The 24,155-nt window shown below is 33.8% G+C and overlaps 4 protein-coding genes across 5 annotated transcripts in view; 3 read left to right on the top strand and 1 right to left on the bottom strand.

Moving 5' to 3' along the window:
• The first annotated feature begins 109 nt into the window (after window positions 1-109).
• On the top strand, window positions 110-6,538 carry LOC145729859 (alpha-N-acetylgalactosaminidase-like). Its single transcript, XM_081980788.1, has 9 exons — window positions 110-420; window positions 1,191-1,365; window positions 1,421-1,595; window positions 1,649-1,743; window positions 1,798-1,959; window positions 2,009-2,206; window positions 2,263-2,427; window positions 4,988-5,063; window positions 6,424-6,538. Exons 1-9 carry the CDS (start codon window positions 266-268, stop codon window positions 6,489-6,491), a joined length of 1,269 nt encoding a protein of 422 aa, XP_081836914.1. The 5' UTR covers window positions 110-265; the 3' UTR covers window positions 6,492-6,538.
• A 130-nt stretch (window positions 6,539-6,668) lies between these two features.
• On the bottom strand, window positions 6,669-8,754 carry Hmgs (hydroxymethylglutaryl-CoA synthase). The gene has a single exon (XM_081980787.1). It carries the CDS (start codon window positions 8,503-8,505, stop codon window positions 7,123-7,125), a length of 1,383 nt encoding a protein of 460 aa, XP_081836913.1. The 5' UTR covers window positions 8,506-8,754; the 3' UTR covers window positions 6,669-7,122.
• Window positions 8,755-9,019: 265 nt separating this feature from the next.
• On the top strand, window positions 9,020-15,117 carry LOC145729857 (angiogenic factor with G patch and FHA domains 1). 2 transcript variants are annotated; one of them, XM_081980786.1, is made up of 8 exons: window positions 9,020-9,541; window positions 9,599-9,805; window positions 9,859-10,029; window positions 10,083-10,161; window positions 10,375-10,779; window positions 14,323-14,533; window positions 14,662-14,761; window positions 14,868-15,117. In XM_081980786.1, exons 1-8 carry the CDS (start codon window positions 9,263-9,265, stop codon window positions 15,045-15,047), a joined length of 1,632 nt encoding a protein of 543 aa, XP_081836912.1. In that variant the 5' UTR covers window positions 9,020-9,262; the 3' UTR covers window positions 15,048-15,117. The 2 variants fall into 2 exon arrangements, with proteins under 2 accessions (XP_081836912.1, XP_081836911.1); XM_081980785.1 differs by lacking the exon at window positions 10,083-10,161 and adding an exon at window positions 10,197-10,308 and having other exon boundaries at window positions 9,022-9,541.
• A 3,935-nt stretch (window positions 15,118-19,052) lies between these two features.
• Fs (Follistatin) overlaps window positions 19,053-24,155 on the top strand; it is a 66,384-nt gene continuing 61,281 nt past the window's right edge. The window contains exon 1 of the mRNA XM_081979519.1: window positions 19,053-19,300. The gene's annotated coding sequence lies outside the window, so the exon portion shown is untranslated. The remainder of the gene's footprint in view (window positions 19,301-24,155) is intronic.

Consider the following 24,155-nt stretch of genomic DNA (forward strand, 5'->3'; position numbering starts at 1 on the left):
ATCCCGTTTAACAATTATAAAAAAACATACGAAACAAAAATATAATAATCATTCGGATGCAGCCGTGTATCAGTTGTTCATGCAGAAAGCAGGCGAGGCCAGAATAAACCAAAGACCTGATAACAGTCCCCTAAAAATACAACCTCGGTTGCTAAAGAGACCAGATTAGAAGACTATTATTTACCAATCAGTGGTTTGTTATCAGTCAGCAGTGAATGTTCAAGTTATTTAACATAAAAGGCTTTCGTACGTAAAATTTTTGAGAATGAAAGTTATTTTGGTGGCTATTTTTGGTTTTCTGGCAAGTTCTGTTAATGCTCTGGACAATGGTTTGGCCCTAACACCACCAATGGGATGGCTGCACTGGCAGAGATTCAGATGTTTGATTGATTGTAAAGCTTATCCAAATGAATGTATTAGGTAAGATTTTTTTAAACCATACTAACAATATGTAAAAGCGTACCCAAAGTGATCAATAGTTATCTGATCTTGTTAAAATTGCTTGAAGTAAGATTTAATTTAGTTTAACAAAACTTACATACTTTGGAACAAATTAAGATACTATTCCAATCAATTTAAGCAAGAATACAATTTTCTTACATGTAAATGAATTTATAATAATAGCAAAAGAACCAAGGAATAAACAATATGTAGATACTTATTTACACTAAACTTTGTATTTGCTTTATAAAAATATAAAATTTCAAAAAATATTTCAAGGATTTATTGTTTTGTTGAAAAACAATAAACGTGTTTTATATAGAAGGTCTTTAATGGCATTTCTTATACATAAAGTAAGGTGTTTCTAAAGTAAATAACCGACCAATAAACTAGGGACAAATTTTTTTTACCAAATTAGTTGTTCTATGGAAAGTTACTAACTAAAAATGTTTTTATTATTTTGCCAGATTTGTATACCATACGGTACAACAACTGACCATAGTTTAACTCTTTTTTAAAAATAACTGTAACACATACAGGGTGTTTCACAATAAATGCGTTATATTTGAGGATTAGGAGTGAGAAAATGACAGTTTTAAACACATTTTTGGAATCCTCATTAAATTTCCTATCCAACAACCTGAAAAACACTACAAAATTTAGAAAAACCGTCCTGTTGAAATCAATATGGTAAAAATCAAAGTAAAATGATATGACGTAGGTAATTAAACTTTATTGCAATTTTTTAGTGAAAGATTATTCCGAGACATGGCTGATCGTATGGTAGCTGATGGATACAAAGAAGCCGGCTACGAATACGTCATCATTGACGATTGCTGGCTTAGCAAAGAAAGAGACAATAACAGCCAGCTACAACCCGATCCAGAGCGATTTCCTAGTGGAATCAAAGCTCTTGCTGACTATGTAAAGTAACCTAAACCAGTCCACCATCTCAATATTTAGCAATTTTAAAATTTAGATTCACTCAAAAGGATTGAAGTTTGGTATTTACGAGGATTACGGAACTAAAACCTGCGCAGGATATCCGGGAAGTTTAGAATACTTAGCTCTGGATGCGCAAACATTTGCTGATTGGGGCGTGGATTACTTGAAGCTCGATGGATGTAACTCCAATATTTTTACTATGGAAGCAGGTAAGATGTTTTGTTGTTAAATCAATTTGCATTATAATTTTTGTAATTTACAGGGTATTCCCTTATGTCACGTTTTTTAAACGAAACAGGTCGTCCTATTGTCTTTTCCTGCAGTTGGCCTGCATACCAAGAACCAATAGGTATTCACGTAAGTTTCCTGAATACTTTAAAACGTTTCTCTCTGTTCAGTTAAGTTTTGCAGCCCAACTACGAGAAAATGAAGCAGGTTTGCAACTTATGGAGAAACTGGGATGACATTAACGATTCCTGGGACGATTTGACTAACATTATGAAATGGTTTAGCGACAACCAGGATCGACTGGCTAAAAACGCTGGTCCTGGACATTGGAACGATCCTGATATGGTGAGTGGTAGTTTTTGGTTGAACTTGACGATGTTCAATTTATTTCCAGTTACTAGTAGGAAACTTTGGGTTGAGTTATGCCCAATCGCAAGCCCAAATGGCAATCTGGGCTATTATGGCCGCTCCACTAATTATGTCAGTGGATTTACGTACTATAGAACCCAAATTTAGGGATCTTTTACTTAACAAAGACGTTATAGCCATCAATCAAGACTCTTTAGGTATCCAGGGACTTTTGGTTTTTAAGGTTGCTCTGGTGTCTGATTGACTTGTTTGAAAATTTTCTAGTAAGTCCAATTCCAGAAAGACGACATTGATTTCTGGACTAGACCTATTAATCCTGTGGTGGATGGTAGGAAATCATACGCCATTGGATTGGTAAGCCATCGAGTGGATGGTTACCCATACAGGGTGAATTTCACTTTGGCCGATCTCAATTTGAACGTTTCGTATGGTTATTTGTTGCAGGTGAGTTATACAATTTTTATTAAAGTATTTACACGTGGTTTGTAAAGTCTTGACACGTTCCACGATTACATTTTTATTAGATTATATGAAATTTGCTTTAGTCGATACTTGATTTAAACTATTTAACAAGTTCGGTAACATTCCATTAGTTTATGACAAATAAGGAATTGATAAAGTTAAGATTTTCTACTAGAGTTTGTAGTATTTTGTATAATTGATAATCATATAAAGTCACGTGTGTATCCACTTTTCTTATAAGAGTTTGGTGGTTTGTTTGACAGATATATGAGTATTTAGCATAATTCCATTGGGTTAAAGTTCATTTGAACAGTATTTTACAAGTTTTCCCTTTTATAACAACGTGATTTGATAATCACTTTTGGCTATTTATTTACCTGTAAAGTGTTTTAGTTTTGATTATGATGCGTAATCCGAAACAAAAAAACGTCTGCCAACCTAACTTTTATCTTAAAAAGGTCAAAATTGGCATAAAACACACAAAAAGTGTTTTTGCCCTTTAGGGTCTCCTAACTCAAAAAGTGGCAGGGTTTACCAAACTGTTTTTTTTAAACTAAAGCGCCATTTAGACTGACATTTTGGAGTGTCTAAAACTGGATTTCAAGCTAATTTTTTACTACTAAAAATAGTCAATTTAAGGCTATAGAAATGACTTTATTAAGAAAGCCCAAAAGTCTATTTTCCAGTCTTGAATTACTGTACAATTCAATTTTCTGCACTGAAGCAAGTCTTGAATTCAAAACAGTCCAAATTAAATTTTCGGACCAATTCATTTTTAATACGGTAGCATTTCGTGCCAAAATGTTTTATTTTCATTACTGAAGAGTCTGAAACTTGACTTTTACTAACATAAATAGTCTTAAAGTCGATGTTTAGGTCTTAAGTACTAAAAACACTCCAAATTTCTTCAAAATACTGAGTGTAGAAGTCAATTTCAAGTCAAAAATGTTGTAATGATAGTCTTGAAACGAGGTTGAAACGAGGACAGGTTGAAAACAGTCTTAAATCACTAAAAAACAGTCTAGAAGTCAATTTAACACTGACCATGCTTGAAATGGCATTTCTAAGCTTATGGAGAATGTAAAAATTGTTTTTTAAGTCTAAAACTTGGTGTAGATAGTCTTAAAACTTGATTTTCCAAGCTGAAAGCAGTTTTAAAGCTCTAAAAATAGTCCAGAGTGGAAAAGTTAGTCTTTAATTTGTCTGAAAACTGGCTACAATGATGATTTTTAAGCCTGTCAAATTTACTTCACCGTTTTAAAGTCAATTTACTGGTTTCTAAGCCAATTTTCAAAACTAAAATCTTTCAATTTGTCTGAAAACTATGCAAAATCAAAACAAACTGTTATTTTTGAGAAATATCCAGTGACGTAGAAAGTAGGTAAAGGCGGAAAAATATTAACTATTTTCCTGTATCTAAGCCACTGGACAATTTTAACAAACGTCAGTACATAATGAGTATTTATTTTTTTATTTTATTTAAATTTGAAACACTGTATTTTCATTCGAAAGTATTTTTCAGGAAAATAACATAATGTAGTTTGTAGTAGTGTAGTTCAGAATAATGTTGAGGTTCTTATTTTGTGTTTTTGATAAATTTCTAGATAAATTTCGTTTTTTCTTATAAAAAGAATCTTTACCATTAAACTTTTTGTAGACCAAAGAACATAAAAACACACTTTCTCTTCCTAAAATTAACGGTTTTATTTATAAAATTGACTATTTAGATTTATATTTTTCAACTTTATCTGACACGTGACTTTTTTCATGATAAATCTTTTAATGGAAAGTAATTTGTCCAAAATATCTTTATATATCTTATTTTATTTCCGATAATTTAGCTTTACTTTCATTCTAGAAATTCTTCAAAGATTACTCTGCTAATATAAAGTTGCTTCAAATTTTGCGTTAAATTAATGTATTTTATAAGGTGAATTTGTACACATATTTCAGTTCAGTTTACTCACAAAACCTCTTGAAAACTGATGTTATAAACGCAGTTAATGCTTTTCTTAATCAAAAATACCGCGTTAATGAATAATAAACCAGAACCATTGCAATAACAATACATACATTTCCATTGTTAAACATTTTGTTACCACATTCGTCTATCACGTTAGTTAAAATGAATGCAGAAAAAGCATTTTGTTGATGTAAATGTTTTGGTTATTTATAGGCACAACTGAACTAGTTTTTGCATAAAATATGAACAAAGTTACAATAATCTGGGAAACGTTTGCAATAACTAAGAAAAATTTAAATTTGAAATGTAGCTCCGGAGGTGGAAGATCAAGTTCAAAATGTTAAAAAAGTTATGGAATGTTAGAAAAAGTGCTCTTTTGTAGATTTATATCATATTTCCGTATACAATACACTAGTCAGATTATATTATTGGGTCGTTTTGTTTTTTATGTTTTACATAATAGAGTAATAACAATTATGCTTTATTATAATAGGAACTAGCTTGAAACTTTAATTAGGTTTATAATTGATTTTATTATAATAATATGACTAATTTTTCTATGAAGATATATTATTTTAGGATGTTTTTGAGTCGACTGTCCTCCACGAAACTGCTGGCCTTAGTGACCTCATTTTTGCCAGAGTTCAACCTACTGGTAAGTGCTGATTCCTTTTCCCTATACAATCCAGTCTGAGCTTTAATCAAAAAATCAAATTGACTGCCAGACAAAAGATAATCACAACAATGTCGTATAAGTACTTTTTGAATAGCAATTATTACTGATAACCGTTAAAGAGGGCAAAAATTTAAATATATATCTCTCTAAAGAGTTAATTAGACACAAGCAAGAATATGACAAGGTGATAACGTAGAGTACCTACAATGGTTGCATTATATTATTAATACTTATGATTTTATTAATTTGTTGTTAAGTAAGTATAGTAAAAGTAGTGTTGACGTGGATGCACTTCATAATCATAATATAATGTCCTTTGCAAATGACATTCAGCTTTTGAGGACTGCTTATGCAGTATAATAATGCCAAATTTGATTAGAAACAGTATTGGAGCACTGGAGATTGACCTTCCTGAGATCAAAACACAATTAGGACTCACTAGGGAATTTTCTGTTACTTTTTAAAAATAAGCACCATTTTTTTTTTTAATTACAAATAACCGTGTTATTTGCTCAGAAATAGAGCAATTAGACAAGTTTTAATGAAGTTGTCATAATTTGACAGTAATCGAGATTTTTGATCGAAAATAGGGCAGCGCAAGAAGCTTTTTAAAGACGTCACAATTTGACAGCTCCTAACTTGGTTCCTGTCATAGTTAGGATGTTCGTTCCAACGTCAAAATGAAGCCCAAAACTTATGCATTCTTTTGTCAAGACAGAGTTTTTATGAAAAAAGCACTAATAACTGAAAAAACACGCCTAGAACACTGTTGTGCACGACTCAGTTGAATACGAAGTGTCAGTTAAACCCCCTTATTCACCTGGTAATTTTTTTTGAGACATTTGTAAACCTAAATAATATATTTACAATAATGAGAACATACAAAAATGAGGTTGTTTAGGTCTCTTTTACACTCTATTTACTGGGCTATGGCTATTCAAATAATGCTATTTCTCGCCACCCTGTACCTATGATGACCTCTTCTACAGTTTGGCCTATTTGCATATATCTTTGGAACCAATACACCAATTTAGAATCACATTAGAATTAATGATTCTTTTACACATAAATTTAAATAGCAAATTCCATTCCGAAGATGGCATCTGTTACATAAAGTTACGTCCTTACAGCGTTTCTGATTTAATATTTACGTAAATTAATGTCGTAACTTTCACCTAACTGCTTTCTTCAATTATTTACTTTCACTATACACACACATAGTATAGTGAATCGTGATTTTTTGTAATCAAGGTCACGCCCAGGTAATTATGAAATTTGAAAACTTTCCTTCTCACACTTTAGTGGCAATCTGTAAGTTGAAATATTTTGATTTTTTTAGGGGCCGTTTTACTTAAGGCGATTCCTAAAAAAAAGTTGGATGGAATCAGTGTACAGCAAATCAAATAAGTTTTGTGATAAATTGTTCTATTACTTAAATATAAACTGGCTTAGTATTTTTACTTTCCTGCATTCACATTACAAGTAAATTATCCGCATAATAACCAATTAATCACTTGTACCAAAGTTCAAGTTCACTAAAAAGTGCAGGAGTCACAGCTAGGTTTATAAAATAAACTGTTTGAATGGAAGTAATGTATTTTTATTAAATAATAATGTATAGCTAACAATAATATAATTGCACTGGTTGTAACAATAAATAACATTTGTTCAACAAATTAAACAAAACTGGCACTAATAATCAAACTGTATGACACATTTGCTACAGAATATGGGAAAAAGGTTGAAATCACCCCTCAAAATTGGTAACTTTTACCACAATTTCATTTCAAAAACATTCTTCAATATGAAACATGTATGATTGACTTCAGAATAGGACTTGTTTATATTTAAAAACCCTCACTTTGGTATTAAAGCTAAATATATACACTCTATCAACAATATATTGTCAAATCAATTGGTCTGATAGTACAATGATAACTTATCAGAAAATTATAACACACTGCAATAAATTGCTGGTACCAACTGTCCAATTGAATTTATCTACAAACAAAACCATCTACTACAAAGTTTAATACTCCTATGCATGACCATTTGTACATGAAGAACCAGGAACTTTACTATAAGTTCTTCTGTGCTGTTCATCCACTTTAGTCAAGTAATATGTACCAGGGAAAAAGTTGCTTACATCACTAACTGGTTCATAAGGAAATTTATGGGCATTATGCTGCCTCAATTCCAAAGTAGCATCGAATTTTTCAGGAGCAACTTTAACCCGTTTTTCTAGTAGAGGTTTTACATAACTCAAATTTTTTACTAAAGTTTTCAGTGCCGGACTATCTTTGATTGTTATAGAGTAGAAACAAGAAGCCAGTCCTGAACCATAAGAGAACAATCCTAACTTATTACCAGCTAACTCACTAGCATCTTTGGAAACTAAATAAGACACCAAACCTCCATATAAAGAAGCTGTGTACATGTTACCTAAATTAGTGGCTACCAGTAGTGAAGGTTTGGTTTTTTTAGTAAAAACTTCACTACTGGATGTTAGAAAGGCTTTTTCTACATCGCGGTCAAAATATGTTTTAGACAGCTCTACATCCACAAATTTCTGCAAGTCTGGTAGTGTGTCACGTTTGTCTTTAGGCAGGCGTATATAGTCATTTAAAGCTAATCTTCCCACAGATTTTTGCACTAACTTACAGTAAGGAGTGTGAAACAACAAACCATCAAATTTACCAATATCCACAGGTTTTTGCCACTTTTTCTCAGCATTCTGGCAGTAGAGTTGATAACACTTATCCAAAGCTTCCAAATAGCATTGCACTGACAGTTTACCATCCACAATAGGGTATTCAGAAGTCAAGTCTGGTTTATAAAAGTCATAGGCATGTTTGAAGAAATACCCTTTAACACCCCTGTCAAACACTAAGGGGGCATTAGGGCCTACAATCATTGCAACAGCCCCACTACCACCTGTAGGTCTGGCAGCTCCTTTAGCATACACAGCAATGTCTCCAGCAACAACCAGAGCATACCTGCCATTCCATGAAGAAGATTCCACCCAAGAGATTGCATTCATAAGAGCTGCAGTTCCACCATAACAAGCATTGGTGGTGTCAATACCTTCAATATCAGTCACTCCATGAGGCTCAAAGAGTTGCATGAGCACAGTTTTCACACTTTTTGATTTGTCAATGATTGTCTCGGTTCCCACTTCCAATCTGCCAATTTCCTGAGGTTTAATGTTGTAACGTTTGAGCAGGTTGTCAACCACTGTAAGACACAATGAATGGATGTCTTCCCGGTCGTTGCAGAAACCCATGCGTTGTTGTCCCAGCCCAATTGTGTATTTACCGGCAGACACTCCATCGAATTGTTCTAGTTCAGTTTGGTCCACATACTGAGAGGGAAAAATGATTTCGAGGGCGTGAATCCCAACGTCTTCCGGCCAAGAACCCATGCTGCGGCGATTTTCGGAGAAAGTTTAGTAATTACTGTACACACGAACCCGTCGAACTGTTGGGCACAATTGTAAATTTTGCCTGCATTCCACTTTCTAAATATTCGAAAGTGGAGTGGCGGTTCCCCCTCTTTTCGCTTGTGGCCAGATGATAAACCCTTTCCACTTACGAATTTCAACTTGATACTCGCGTAACATTAGCTAATTTAAAAAAAAATCAGGTGAGTTTTGAATGAGAATGATGAGTTTCGTAATTCCTAACCTCACATTTAGGGAAGGGATACGGAATTTTAGCCAATCAACTTCAAGCAACTTTGTTGCTTAGAACCAACCAATCACGTTGCTGATACAAGGCACGTGTGGATTTTTTGTTATTTAATTTCGATTACAGTAGCAATTTTTATTTTTATAAAGATAAGTGTATATAATTATGAATTACTGTTTATTTTCATGGAATTTTAATTTAGCTAATTGTTTAAAAGTGGTGTACTGTAATTTTTTTGTAATTTTTATTATATTTCAGCGCTTCAGCTTCATTTTTCATAGAATAAACTATGTAGTACCGCTTCGTGGCACTAGATGGCGCCAGACGTTTGACATTTATTTTAGATATGTACCTGAATGACAGTTTACATTTGCTCAATTGTCAATACTGTCATTTGTCACTAACATTTGTTTACTAAAAAAAAGTTGGGAATATTTGACTCTGGATAATTATTAATTATTCACGTTTTGAGACAAAAAGTGATTAATAAACATGGATGACGAGAAAAAACGTAGTAAACGTCGTGACCGACATGAAAAGGACCGGAAATCGGATCGAAAAAACCGCCGGAGAAAATCCAGTGAAAACTCCAATAAGGAAAGTCAAAATGAAAATCTAGGCCAGAAGTACCTAGAAATGGATGAGGATATCAAAGAAAAACTTAAAGATTTGCCTGAAGTGGTTCAGTTTATAGAGCGCCTTCAAAAGGTTATTGAAAAACAGGTAAAAAAAATAATCAAGTGGAAGAACAAAGTGAAACAATTGCAAGGGGTGAGTGTCTAAAATATTGTCAATACAATTTTAAATTCAAATTGTGACATTTTACAGAAAAGCAATAGAAATATTAGTACACAAACTGTGGAATTTAGTAGTAGTAATAAAGAGTTGCCTGATCAAATAGACAGTGAGAGAGAAAAAAGTCTGGCTGATGATATTCGTGAGGCTGCTGAACAAGCCATGCAGTCTTCTGGCTTTGTTTATGAAGAAAGTTCTGGTCTCTATTATGACTACAATAGTGGTTATTACTACAATGCGGTTGGGTTTGTTTTGTGTTTTAAAAGTCAGAGTAGTATATTGGGGTTTTGTAGGAATATGGACTTTACTATGATGGAACTTCTGGCACTTACTTGAAGTATAACCAGGACACACAAACTTATGATTTTCACTCCCAAGTGGCTGAAGCAGTGCTGGAGGAGAAACCTGAAAAAAACAATCCCAAAAGAAAGAGTAGTTTTAAAAATGATAAGAAAATCCCAAAAGTACTTAATTAATTTTTTTTTTTTTGGTTGTGTAATATGTTAGTTTGTTTCAGGTAAACAGCTTCAATATGGAAACTCTTACAAGTTCATTCACTAATCTGAATATATCTAATCTACATAAGCTGGGCTTAGGTAGGCATGACAAGTAACATTCATATTCTTTGCAGGGACCTAAGCGCATATGCATTGAAGAGCTGAAAACTGAAGATGTTGAAGAAGGAGAGTGTTCTGATAGCACTCTAAGCTATGATGAAGCCAGCTCAGTATCAGATTCCACTGGTAGACCACACACAACTTTAATCAACTCCCTAACATGAAACTATCCACAATTCTCTTCTGTTGCAGAACTGTCAAAACAGTGGCCACCCTGTATGAGACTGATTGTTGAATCCACCGACATTCCAACCATAAAACCAGGGACTTTGTTTATAATCACTTGTGATGGTGGTACTCTGGGTAGGGAGGGGGAACATTCAATTTGTTTGGCAGATGTTAATGTCAGCAAACACCACTTGAAAATCAGTTACAACACTGAAAACTCCAGTTACATGATTGTGGATTTGGGTTCAAGGAATGGCACTTGGTTGAATGGAAAAAGAATAGCCAGTTCTAAGCAGGAAAGTGAGCCTGTTGAAGTGTGCCATGCCAGTAAATTGCAAGTTGGTTCTACCACATTGTTGTGTCATATACATGAAGGTACCCAAACTTGTGGGCATTGTGAACCTGGACTTTTATTAGAAGAAGAGAAAGGTGAGTGATGTAATTGGTTTTTCGTTAGAGTTTCATAGTTTTGTGTTTTTTTTTTCAAAAATTATTTGACATGCAAAATTGTTACTAAACTATGTAGTTGTTTGATTTTGGGATTGATACACATTTTAATTTTTTGCATATCTGAAAATGTTTTTTTCTGTTTTATTGGCTCTAAGATAAAAGGTTTTGACAATTTAAAACAACTTAGCCAGTAGCACTTAGAGGTCTCTGGCAGATTCAAAATGGTCCTAGAGGCCTCTGGCAATTTAAATCAAGTCTGGGAAGGTTTAAGATATTTCAAGAGGTCTCTGGTATTCTTTAGAAGGTTGTCAGTAGCACTTAGAGGCCTCTGGCAGGCTCACAATGGTCTTAGAGGCCTCTGGCAGTTTAATACAAGTCTGGAAAGGTTTAAGACATTTCAAGAGGTCTCTGGTACTCTTTAGAAGGTTGTCAGTAGCACTTAGAGGTCTCTGGCAGATTCAAAATTGTCCTATAGGCGTCTGATATTTAAAACAAGTCTGGGAAGGTTTAAGACACCTGTAGAAGCCTCTGGCTGTTTTTAAAAGGTTCTCAATAGTATTTAGAGGTCTATGGAACTTTCAAAATGGTCCTAGAGGCCTCTGGCAATTTAAAACAAATCTGGGAAGGTTTAAGACATTTCAAGAGGTCTCTGGTACTCTTTAGAAGGTTGTCAGTAGCACTTAGAGGTCACTGGCAGATTCAAAATGGTCCTAGAAGCCTCTGGCAATTTAAAACAAGTCTGGGAAGGTTTAAGACACCTGTAGAGGCCTCTGGCCGTTTTTAAAAGGTTCTCAATAGTATTTAGTGGTCTATCAAACTTTCAAAATGGTCCTAGAGGCCTCTGGCAACTTAAAACAAGTCTGGGAAGGTTTAAGACATTTCAAGAGGCCTCTGGTATTCTTTAGAAGGTTGCCAGTAGCGCTTAGAGGCCTCTGGCAGATTCAAAATGGTCCTAGAGGCCTCTGGCAGTTTAATACGTCTGGGAAGGTTTAAGACATTTCAAGAGGCTTCTGGCATTCTTTAGAAGGTTGCCAGTAGCCCTTAGAGGCCTCTGGCAGATTCAAAATGGTCCTAGAGGCCTCTGGCAGTTTAATACAAGTCTGGGAAGGTTTAAGACATTTCAAGAGGTCTCTGGTACTCTTTAGAAGGTTGTCAGTAGCACTTAGAGGTCACTGGCAGATTCAAAATGGTCCTAGAAGCCTCTGGCAATTTAATACAAGTCTGGGAATGTTTAAGACACCTGTAGAGGCCTCTGGCCGTTTTTAAAAGGTTCTCAATAGTATTTAGAGGTCTATGGAACTTTGAAAATGGTCCTAGAGGCCTCTGGCAATTTAATACTAGTCTGGGAAGGTTTGACACCTGTAGAAGCATCTGGCTGTTTTTAAAAGGTTCTCAATAGTATTTAGAGGTCTATGGAACTTTCAAAATGGTCTTAGAGGCCTCTGGCAATTTAAAACAAGTCTGGGAAGGTTTAAGACATTTCAAGAGGTCTCTGGAGCTTTTTAGAAGGTTGTCAGTAGCACTTAGAGGTCTCTGGCAGATTCAAAATGGTCCTAGAGGCCTCTGGCAATTTAAAACATGTTTGGGGAGGTTTAAGACATCTGTAGAGGCCTCTGGCTGTTTTTAAAAGGTTATCAATAGTATTTAGAGCTCTCTGGCAGATTCAAAATAGTCCTAGAGGCCTCTGGCAATTTAATACAAGCCTGGGAAGGATTAAGACATTTGAAGAGGCCTCTGGAACTCGTTAGAAGGTTGCCAGTAGCACTTAGAGGCCTCTGGCAGATTCAAAATGGTCCTAGAGGCCTCTGGCAATTTAATACAAGTCTGGGAAGGTTTAAGACATTTCAAGAGGCCTCTGGCACTCTTTAGAAGGTTGTCAGTAGCACTTAGAGGCCTCTGATGGTTTAAAATAAGTCTGGGAGGATTTAAGATACTTGTAGAGGCCTCTGGCACTTTTGTAGAAGGTTCTTAATATCATTTAGAGGTCTATAGAGCTTTCAAAATAGTCCTAGAGGCCTCTGACAATTTAAAACAAGTCTGGGAAGGATTAAGACATTTTAAGAGACCTCTGGTACTCTTTAGAAGGTTGTCAGTAGCACTTAGAGGCCTCTGATGATTTAAAATAAGTCTGGGAGGATTTAAGACACTGGTAGACGCCTCTGGCACTTGTATAGAAGGTTCTTAAGAGCATTTAGAGGTCTATAGAGCTTTCAAAATGGTCCTGGAGGCCTCTGGCAATTTAACAGTTCTGGGAAAGTTTAAGACATTTTTAGAGAACTCTGACAGAAAGTTTAGGTATTGCAAATGTTAAATTTCACATAAAATGTTAAATATATAATTCAAGAAAGAGACAATATACAGAGTGTTTATTTTAAAATAAGCGTGTTGGCATTTACTTCCGCTATAACCGGATTTTGGAAATATTTTTAGGAAAACTTTTTTGTGTTTCAAAATAACCTTAATTTTGGTCAGTATTTGGTTTTAGCCAGTTTGGCGTTTAAGGATACCTTTTACAAAATTGTTTGCAATACTTACAAAAATCGAGTTGTTTTTTACTTCTCTTGTCTTAAATTTGGAATTTTTTTTAGATTTTGTACGCAAGAAAAAAGGGGGATTAGTAAGCTTAAATACTATTGAAAATCTTCCAAATACTGTCAGCACAGACTGTCAGTCACAAGCATTCTAAATTGTATAGGAATTTTGTTGTGAAGAAAAGTGTCTGTATGAATATTGTTTTGCATGTTTCAGAAGCTAAAATTCAAAATGTTAATTTAGTGTAAATATTCCAAAGTTTTTTAATTTTTGGCATTTTTAAAAACCTCTACTACTAAAAATTGCCTAAAAACTGCCTGAGGCTGATCCGTCTAAACTTTGAAAGATTTTTTTTTTAATTTCTAAATGCTTTGAGAATCATTTTGGAACTGCCTGAAGGCTCCAAATACTACTGAAAATCACCCCAATCTCTAAATACTACTAAAAGTCTGCTAAAAGCTGCCAGATGCCCCTACAAGTATCCTAAAAAACCTAAAAAATGTATTATCAGAGATTTTAAATATTAGTGAAAATCTTCCAAATACTGTCAGAGGCTCCTAAAAGTCTCCTAAATTTTTAAGGAATTTTATTTAATTGGCAGATGCTCTAAATAGTACAGAAAATCTTCTAAAAGCTGCCAGAGGTCCCTACAAGCATTCTAAACCTTTTACGAATTTTTTAAACTGGCCGAACCTTCTAAAATTATTCTGGAATTTGCCAGAAGTCTCTAAACATTCCCAGAGAGGCCTTCAATCTCTAAATACCACTAAAACTCTGTGTACTGAACCCAAGTTAAGTCAAAATTCGATCTTCATTCTGAACAAATGAATTCTTTTCTTCCTGCTGGAAAGTGGTGGAACACCTTTTCAGTTACTAAGTCACTGTTAAGAAGAACTTTTTATTCCTTTCACACTTCTCCAAAAACTTGTGGTAGAATTATATAATTGAACATATTTCTGCTCTGTACGACAGACAACTTTGTACTTTCAGATCCACTGCCTTTAACTGGTAACAATCGGAAAAACCTTACACAAAAGTTTAAAAGCGAATTGAAACGTTTGAAAAAGCAACACGGATTTCTGGGAGGTGAACAAGACAAGTCTAAATTAGCTGACGGTTATACAGATCGGGCAGAAAGAAGACGAGTGGAGATTGGAAGCCAGAATCCTTACGAAAAAACGGAAGCTGCTTCTGTTGATCAGTAAGTATTAATCATCAGGAAATAATACCGTGATTTAGTTATAGTTTTGCTTTAATTTACGAGTATTTAAAGTAAAAAACCAATTTGTTTCTACGGTGCATTTTGCTGAATTGTTTACCAACTTTCAGGTCTATAAAGTCAGAAAATAAGGGTTTTAAACTGCTATCAAAAATGGGATGGAAGGAAGGTGAATCTTTAGGAAAAGATGGAACAGGTGTTAAAGAACCAGTAAGATCATTACATATAATAGAAAAAAATACAGTAAAATTGTTTGGACAAATCAATTTACTTGATTTTTACCGTGGAGTTTTAATCCATTATTCGTAATTATTAGATTAAAGTGTCGGCAAACGTGGGAACTGCCGGAATGGGATCGTCTGGGAACGTTGTCGTTCCACCTACCAACGTGAATAATAATTCGAAACAAAGCATTTGGAAGAAAACTCAGGAACGATTTGAAAAATTACCAACACCAAATGCAAATATATTTACGGACGAGGAGTCTGAAGATTAATTATTCTCCAGTTTCGTATACATTACTTGCTGTAATTGTACTGTATAAATAAATGTTGTTTTTGTTTGAATTGAATTGGTTTTTGTCAGCCCCAGTAATTATTATTATTTTCAGCTTTGTTGGTAGTTTGTGATTGATCGGTTTGCTGCTTTTTTTCACCAATCACAAACTCTACTCACTGTGCTGAAATTTACGCACATATGTTGGCTTACCATAAAAAAAACTAAAGGTTTTATTTGGTTAATATATTTAATAATTAAAACTAACTGTGTCGCACTCTTTCTAAACCATTTTTAGACAATCTTATCGTCCTTTTTAGATTCTTATCCACTCGCTGCATGTCCAAAGACCAATATTTCCTATCCTGTACATGGATAGACGGGGACTTCCAGAACACTAAATATAACATCCGGAATAGTGTCGCCGGATAATCTATTAATATCGTTCTAACGTAGCGCCGCATTAAGCACAGATAACGATCGCGTATAAATGCACACTTAATGGATTTCGCAAAATTATTATTTCGGCTCGGTTCCTTTTTCACTTTAGTGGTTCCGTTTATAACTATTTAACGGCATGCAACTCGGATTTGTACGGTTTACGTAGATAAATTCAGGTTAAAGAGCGCCAATTGTATGCTTAATGGAGCGTTTTACGTGCAAATAAATTATACGAGGTGGATTAATTTTTTTTGTGTCAAGCACATGTATGTTAAAAAATAGTTATTTGCCGGAAAGTGGTACTTTCCTGCACGGGAATTTTTTAGGCCTCATACAGGGACTAAACGATATATTATATAAACTGTACCGGGTGACCCAATATGACTGTTCCTCGACCATATCTCATTTTCTCAATATTTAAGGTTAGGAAAGAGAATTTGAAAAACGGTTTTCACTGGCCTATTTGGATGTTATTTAGCTACTTTTTCATAAAGAAAAAGTCATATCATTCCATTTGTTTTTTTTTTCATTTTTTTGGAATTTGAGTCATGGTGTCAAAAGTAGCCTTCTGGCGCAGAAAGATTCAACTAAATTAACTATATTTTGGTTGATTCTTATTGCCCAAGAAATGCTCTTTTCAACAATACCGAATTTGTTAAAATTGGTCAAACCGTTAAGAAGTTAAAGCAGGTTATTGCAAAAACAATTAAACACCTCACGCCATCTTTGTTTTTGAAATAACAGAAATTTGTTTTTTACGAAAATGATGGATAAATTGGTTCGCTTTAAAAATGAGGAAAAAAACTCTAGTTTATTGTGCAAAATTTATAGAAAATGCAATTTAAAAATTTAAGATGGCAGTTACGGCCTCTGGTGGTCATTTTTAGAACTTGAAAATATTTTCCAGCAATTCTTCATTGCCGATTTACCTAAATAAATTTAAAAACAGTCTTATTGAGTCATCCGGTATTTATTGGAACTCAGAGCCCATCAGAGTGGGATTCAACTTGCAAGAAATTGAATACACAATAAGTGTGTTCCAAATTTGATGGTAAAAGAGAATCTATATCTAAAAAGGTTAGTACCACACAGAATACTACCATAAATACTACACCAAAACTGCTGAAAACTAATTTTTTTAGTACATAAAAGGACTGTAGATGGAGGCAAGGATATTTTGACAGAATAAGATCTTCTCCAGTGTATTCTCACTGATGGTTATTTTTAAGGAGATAGTTTAATCCACATAGTAAAACAAAATATTTTAAAGAATGCAGCTCTTTTGGAATTTCCGAGCAATTAGCCATGTCACTCATTTTCAGAACATTCTTCCGCTCTTCCTTTATCAATTCTTCTTCTTTTATTTCTGGGGAATTATTCAGCTCAATAATTACAACCCATTTTTTAAATTTTTTTGAAAATTCTGTTCTAATCTTCTCTTAAACATTTTAGGCACTTCGTACTTTAAACAAGGCTTAAGTGCAGTTCAGACTGTGATTTTTTTTATTTGTATTATCCCAGTCTGAACCAAACTTAAGCTAGGTTTAAAGTACTACGGTGCAAATCGGGATTAGTGAGCACAATTCCAACACACATCTATAGAGAAATTTATACAATAGGATCACGCAACAATCCAATAGACAGGTACACTGTTTTGAATGTGACCAAGAATGTTAACGTCACATTCAAAACCGTGTACCTATTACATTTGTCATTCTATTTTTGTATAAATTTCCCTATACTCTTGGAAATTTTAGGCAGTTAGCCAGGACAATCATTTCAACACATTCTTCTACTCCTCTCTTGAAAATTTTGGGCAACTCGCTCGCTCAATCAATGCAACACATTTCTTTTGAAGCTTTCAGGCAACTAGCAAGCACCATCAATTCCACACATTCGTCTATTCTTCTTTTCAAAAAAGCATGGAGACAGCTCAATCATTTAAACACATATATTCCTTCAAAATTTTAAGTAAATATAGCCAGCACAGCTACTTCTACTCTTCTCTTGGAAGTTTTGGGCAATCATTTCAACACATTTTTCCGTTCTTCTTTTGACAGTTTCAGACAAGGAGACAGCTCAATTATTTAAACACATTCAACTTATCCATTAAAAATTCGTAGGCAAATACCCACGACAGCTACTTCTACACATTCATCCACTCTTCTCTTGAAAAGTTTAGCTAATTAGCCAGAACAGTCATTTCTACACAATCTTCTACTCTTCTCTTGATAATATTTGGAACTTAGCCAGCTCAATTATTTTAACGCATTCTTCTAGAACTTTCCGGAAAGATACCCAAAACTTTCAAATTAGCAATTTTCGTTTGTGTTAGTTAATTAAATATAGGAATTAGTATTATAGTTAAAGGTTGGAGATTGGTTTTAATATAGAATTAGAATTTTGAAATTTGTATTTGTAGAGGGGAAGATGTATACTACTCAACTTGAATACTACAAAACTCGGTTACTTTTGGGAGGTCAGGGTGGTTCAACCACTTAAAAGAATCGTTTTGTGCTCCTCTTTCTAGTGGTGTAAAGCAAAAAATTCTATCTTCAAAATTGCGTAGAGCGTGGCCAAAAATAGGAAACATCAAGTAATATTACTGAAAGTACTATTTTTAATACTAATAAATAATTCAACTGAGGTGTATAATGGAAGTAATACGAAAAAGCAGTAATTGAAAAGCAAGATACGCCTTTCTTCTTAATATGAAGAAAAGTAATAAGGTAATAAAAAAAATCACAAATCATCTTACTTATCTAATTATTATTAGTGTTGTTCTTAAAATAATCATCTATGGTGACATTATAGTTATTAAGAAAAAAGGCGTATCTTGCTTTTCAATTATTACTTTTTCGTATTACTTCCATTGTACACCTCAATTGAATTATTTGTATTAAAAATAGTACTTTCAGTAATATTACTTAATCTGTTTGCTATTGCAGATGATATTCTAGACGAAGTGGTAGTTACTTAAAACTGTATGAACAATGCATTTTACGCGATGATCTAATATACTCTGAGACTGATAAAGCAAGAAATGGAATTAAAATCATGATCAGAATGATGTTTTGATGATCATCAGTTGATTGTTTGATGATCATCAATAACTATTCTGAATTACACTTGATTCTTTCTTAGAATTGGTGTAGTGAAATTGGGTAGACTTAGTAAAACAGAATATTTTTTTTACACATAAAAAGATGTTCTCTAGAGCAAAATGCCAAGAAATCAATGCAAACCGCATAGAACGATTCGTTTTTTCTGTTTGAAAATGACGATGCTTTAAAATCCCAATTGACGTGATGAGCAGTGTGTTTAAAAAACATAAAATGGCTGTTACAAGTCAAAGACTCTACAAGTAGAGTTTACGTCCTTTTGGCTACGGATTGTGACGAACTATAGGTAGCAAATAGAGAAAGAGAGAATAAGATCGGTTGAAAGTTTGATAAATCCGTTGTCCAAACCGTAATACACCATTGGTCAACAGTGGCGCATCTGCCTTTCGGGCAGGCAGCAGCAGGAGAGCGCTTCTTCTTAGTGGGCTGCAGCAGGAGCAGCAGGTGCACTCACCTGTCGCAGGTCGTGCTGCATCACTCGCGCTGCATTCCCCGCCAAACAGCGCCGATTTTTTTTACGGAGAACGCCACTCGCGAGAAGAACACTCGGTGCATGACCGGCCACAAGCCAGCAACAAGTGCTAACGCAGAACCGCACGCGACTTCCGATTTATCTGCCAAATTTTCAATTTTTTTTCGTTGGTATTTGTGGTGATCTTTGTGAACTAGGGATTTTCTAGAGCGTTTTGAGGTAAATATTTTATTGTTTTTTTTTTTTGTAGCCAACCGCACTGTTTGAATTTGATTGAAAATGCTAATCATAAGTTAAAAAGTATGACAACAACATTTTTGTTAGCAAACCTAATAATTCTAGGCAATTAAAACAAACATTATTTTTTACCACAAAAAAATGACTATGATTGTTATAATGTACTACCTAAATAATTGCAAAAAAGAACACTTAGAAATCTGTTAGTAACTTTTATAAAAGCCTTAACCATAAGAAAAATCTAATAAGTCATACTATTGAAAAGAAAATACTAAATCCAAGAAATTCTTGGCTCTTGAACGCATTTAGTGTTGTTGACAATTTTAGCGTAACTAACGTTTTTAATAATTTAAGCAAACACAACAAAATGTTCAAAAAATACCCAAAAAATGTTTTTCAAATCAAAATAACACCTTTCTACCCCCCTGTACATTCTTTCACTGGTTGGTAAAATTCATGTGTATAGAGTGTTAAAGGTGGTGTTACAGGGTTGCCAACTAAGAATACTCTAGGAATCCAAAAATTATACATATTTAAAACCAAAATGTGTTTAGGGAGTCGTTTTTGAGATATTGACTATTAAAAATTGGAATTTTTACTATTTGGAAGACTACAGCAGGCGAACGGTTGAAGATAGAGCAAATTGGTTTACATGTCCCTATCTTACCTTTTTCAGTTCTAGGTTATGATAGTATATTTTAAAAAATTTCAAAAGAAGAACTTAAAATTTTTTGAAAATCTTGAAAATACTATCACAAGATATAGATTCAAAAAAGTAAGATAGTAACATATAAATCGTTTTGCTTTATCTTCATCTTCAACCGTTCGCCTGGTATAGCCGTCCAAATAGTGAAAATTCTAGTGATTGGAGAATTTGGCCAGTAAATTAAAGATATTGTCTTTCTGGCAGTTTGACACGGCTTTTCTCCCTGACTGTACCAAATTTAGTAGTATTTTTTTTAGGTTATTGGATAGGAAATTTAATGAGGATTCCAAAAATGTGCTTAAAACAATCATTTTCTTACTCCAAGTGGGTTTTACAAGCGATTTTGTCCCTGGCTGTCCATTAAACGGTGTTCAAATTTCAAACCACAATTTTAACTGATTTAATTTTTCCTAAATAACTCAAAAACGGTGACAGTAACAAAAAAATTACAAGAGACCAAAAATGTTCCTAATCAACTCTTTAATCCAAAACCGTAAGTTTCCTTCCAGTATACAGGATGTGGTAAAAAAGTATGGTGGTTTCCTATTTTTGGCCATGCTGTACGCAATTTTGAACATAAAATTTTTTGCTTTACACCACTGGAAAGAGAAGCTCAAAACGGTTTTTCTAAGTGGTTGAACCACCTTGAACCCGCAAAAATAACCGAGTTACAGGGTGCTCAAATTTCAAACCACAATTTCAACTGATTTGAAAATTGGTTGCAACAAACCAGATTTTGCTAAATAACTCAGAAACTGTAAAAGTTACGAAAAATTTGCAAGAGTTTAAAAATGTTTCTAATCAACTCCTTAACTCAAACACGTAAGTTTGTAGAACCGTTTATGCTTCCAGTATACAAGGTGTGGTAAAAATTATAGTGGTTTCCTATTTTTGGCCACGCTGTACGCAATTTTGAAGATAGAATTTTTTGCTTTACACCACTGGAAAGATGAGCTCAAAACGGTTTTTCTAAGTGGTTGAACCACCCTGAACCCGCAAAAATAACCGAGTTACAGGGTGCTCAAATTTCAAACCACAATTTCAACTATTTGAAAATTCGTTGCAACAAATCAGTTTTTGCTAAATAACTCAGAAACTGTAAGAGTTACGAAAAATTTGCAAGAGTCCAAAAATGTTTCTAATTAACTCCTTAACTCAAACACGTAAGTTTGTAGAACCGTTTATGCTTTCAGTATACAGAGTGTGGTAAAAAAGTGTAGTGGTTTCCTATTTTTGGCCATGCTGTACGCAATTTTGAACATACAATTTTTTGCTTAACTGATTTGAAAATTCGTTGCAACAAACCAGTTTTTGCTAAATAACTCAGAAACGGTAAAAGTTACGAAAAATTTGCAAGAAACCAAAAATGTTTATAATCAACTACTTAACCCAAAACCGTAAGTTTGCAGAACCGTTTTTGCTTCCAGTATACAGGGTGTGGTAAAAAAGTGTAGTGGTTTCCTATTTCTGGCCATGCTGTACGCAATTTTGAACATACAATTTTTTGCTTTACATCACTGGAAAGAGGAGCTTAAAACGGTTCTTTTAAGTGGTTGAACAACCCTAAACTCCCAAAAATAACCGAGTTACAGGGTGTTCAAATTTTAAACCACAATTTCAACTGATTTGAAAATTGCATCAAATCAGTGTTTGCTAAATAACTCAGAAACGGTGAAACTTACGAAAAATTTTAAGGAGAGATTATCACACAAAAACTGTAGAAAATTGTATTGTCTACAAAATTGCTAAAGTAAACTTTTGTCCTAAAAGCTCTCTCAAGGAAGATATTTCCAAAAAGCTAAATCAAAGCACAACAACACAAACTGAAATACACGTCTCCCTGAGAAAAGTATTACTCGATTTTTGCGAAGTATTTTTACAAGCAATTCCTTTTGCAATTGCAAAACTTCTTATCCAGTAAAATTTCAACCAGAAAGCAATACATTAAGTGAAGAGTGTTTTGAAATCAAAAAACCATCATCTTTTGCCAAAAACTGACTGAGTCTAGTGATAACTTGGAGCAAATTCAACTCTGACTCTCAACTGACTGTATCTCCGTTATTTGGAAAGATAAAAAAACTTCAAAAGGGTTGTAGGGAATGTGTTTAGACTGCTAAAGTACACTTTTGCTCTAAAATCTCAGCCAAGAAAGATATTTCCGGAAAACTGAGTAAATTGCAACTGATTTTTGCCTGGGGGCCAATTTTTGATATCATACGTTCAATTACGTATACATTTGGTCAAAAATAGACTCGCTGAATGAATTTTATCAAGCAATTTTTATTGATTTTAATTAAAATTACAAATTTTCAACCAAAAAGCAATACATTAAGTGAAGAGTATGTGGCAATTCAAAAAACATCCATCTTTTACTTGTAATTTCATTTTCTCTGTCATTGTGGGAGGTCATTAATCATTCAGTGAGAATTCTTGTCCCATTCAGCAGCATATTTATGTGCTAGTAACTCTCCTGTAAATGTATACATTTTGCTTAGATTTAATTAAATTCACGAGATGTTTATAACTGAAACTGTTATCCTATCATCCTTTTAAAAATAGTTTTTTTCTCAAAGAACCTGTAGAAGAGTATAGAGAATCATATTTAGTTATACAGCCATAAATGGGCTGTATAAACTTCTGAATAAGGCTATAAATAATATGAAAGATAACGGGTGTTTTGCATTTTTCGAGATTACCGATTTTACTGATCCTTTTAGGTGGCTGTCCATTAATTTTATATCTATTGTGCTGGAATGTCAACAGCGCTATTAACGATGACCTAATCCTGATGCAAATAGGACTGTAAAGATTTTTACACCAGTTAATTTATAGCGGGGAATTCAAAGTATTTCAGAAATGTTAATAAAGTAAGTAAATTATCTGGTAATACTTGTCCGATATCGCAGAAACGTGCATACCGACTTCTCCTTAGAAAGTTGAAAGTTTCAAGAACACGCTGTATTTAGTGAGTTATGAGAGGCTGCAACATTTCAAATATTTCCAATAATATGTGTGAATATAGTTTTATCGGGCGCACTTTTATTCATTTATGCTTGAGTAAAAGTAAAGGCTTTAAAGAGAATGTGATTCGGAATACCTTCATTGGTGATTACTTCACCGAAAAAAAAAATTCAAAAACCAGAAAATGTGTGTTTACTGCCTTGAGGTTTTGTAACCATGACCATAAAATGCCAGTTAGTTTTAACATCCAAAACTACTTTTTTGTGTTTTCCATAAAGGAGCAGAAAAGTAGAATTTCAGATCACATTAATCTAACACCAGAAATCCAAAGAAAAAGTTATTAAAAATAATTATTTTTGTAATTTAGAAAATAACGAAGTTGAGTCACATTATACAGTAGTTTTTCTAACAAGTGTGCAAAATAGGTTTTGTGCGCAATGTTGCCAAATGAAAATATTTAATGGCGGTAGAATAAACAGTCAAAAAACGGTAGATAACATTAGATTATCTTTTAATAGTTGTCAAAAATTTTAATCAATGATTCTTGATATAAATATAGAAACCAAACTTCAAAAAATACAGATTTTTTATTTTTTTATTAATAATTGTTTTCTAAGTCTTGACTTTAGTGACATTTATCACCTGGTTTTAAAGGATAATTTAGCTAGACAGTCACGTGACCATTGTCAAAATCATAAATCTCAAAAACACTCTTTTTATCGAATACTGCAAGAAAAAGTTTCTAAACCCTGTTTTTTGCAACTTTAGAGCATAGTTTGACAGTTTCGACGTTAGTGACAGTTGTCACGTGATTGTAGAATACTATTTAGCTAGACGGTCACGTGACAAATGTCAAATTAACTGTCATAAATCTCAAAAAAACCGTTTTATATCCAATACTGCAAGAAAACGTTTCTAAACCCTGATTTTTGCAACTTTAGAGCATAGTTTGACAGTTTTGACGTTAGTGACAGTTGTCACGTGATTGTAGAACACTATTTAGCTAGACAGTCACGTGATACTTGTCAAAATAGCTGTAATAAATCTCAAAAACACGTTTTATATCCAATACTGCAAGAAAACGTTTCTAAACCCTGTTTTTTGCAACTTTAGAGCATAGTTTGACAGTTTTGACGTTAGTCACAGTTGTCACGTGATTGTAGAACACTA

The sequence above is a fragment of the Ips typographus genome, linkage group LG5 (assembly GCF_016097725.1).
Source record: "Ips typographus isolate SLU linkage group LG5, UJ_Ityp_2.0, whole genome shotgun sequence".
Lineage (NCBI taxonomy): Eukaryota > Metazoa > Arthropoda > Insecta > Coleoptera > Curculionidae > Ips > Ips typographus.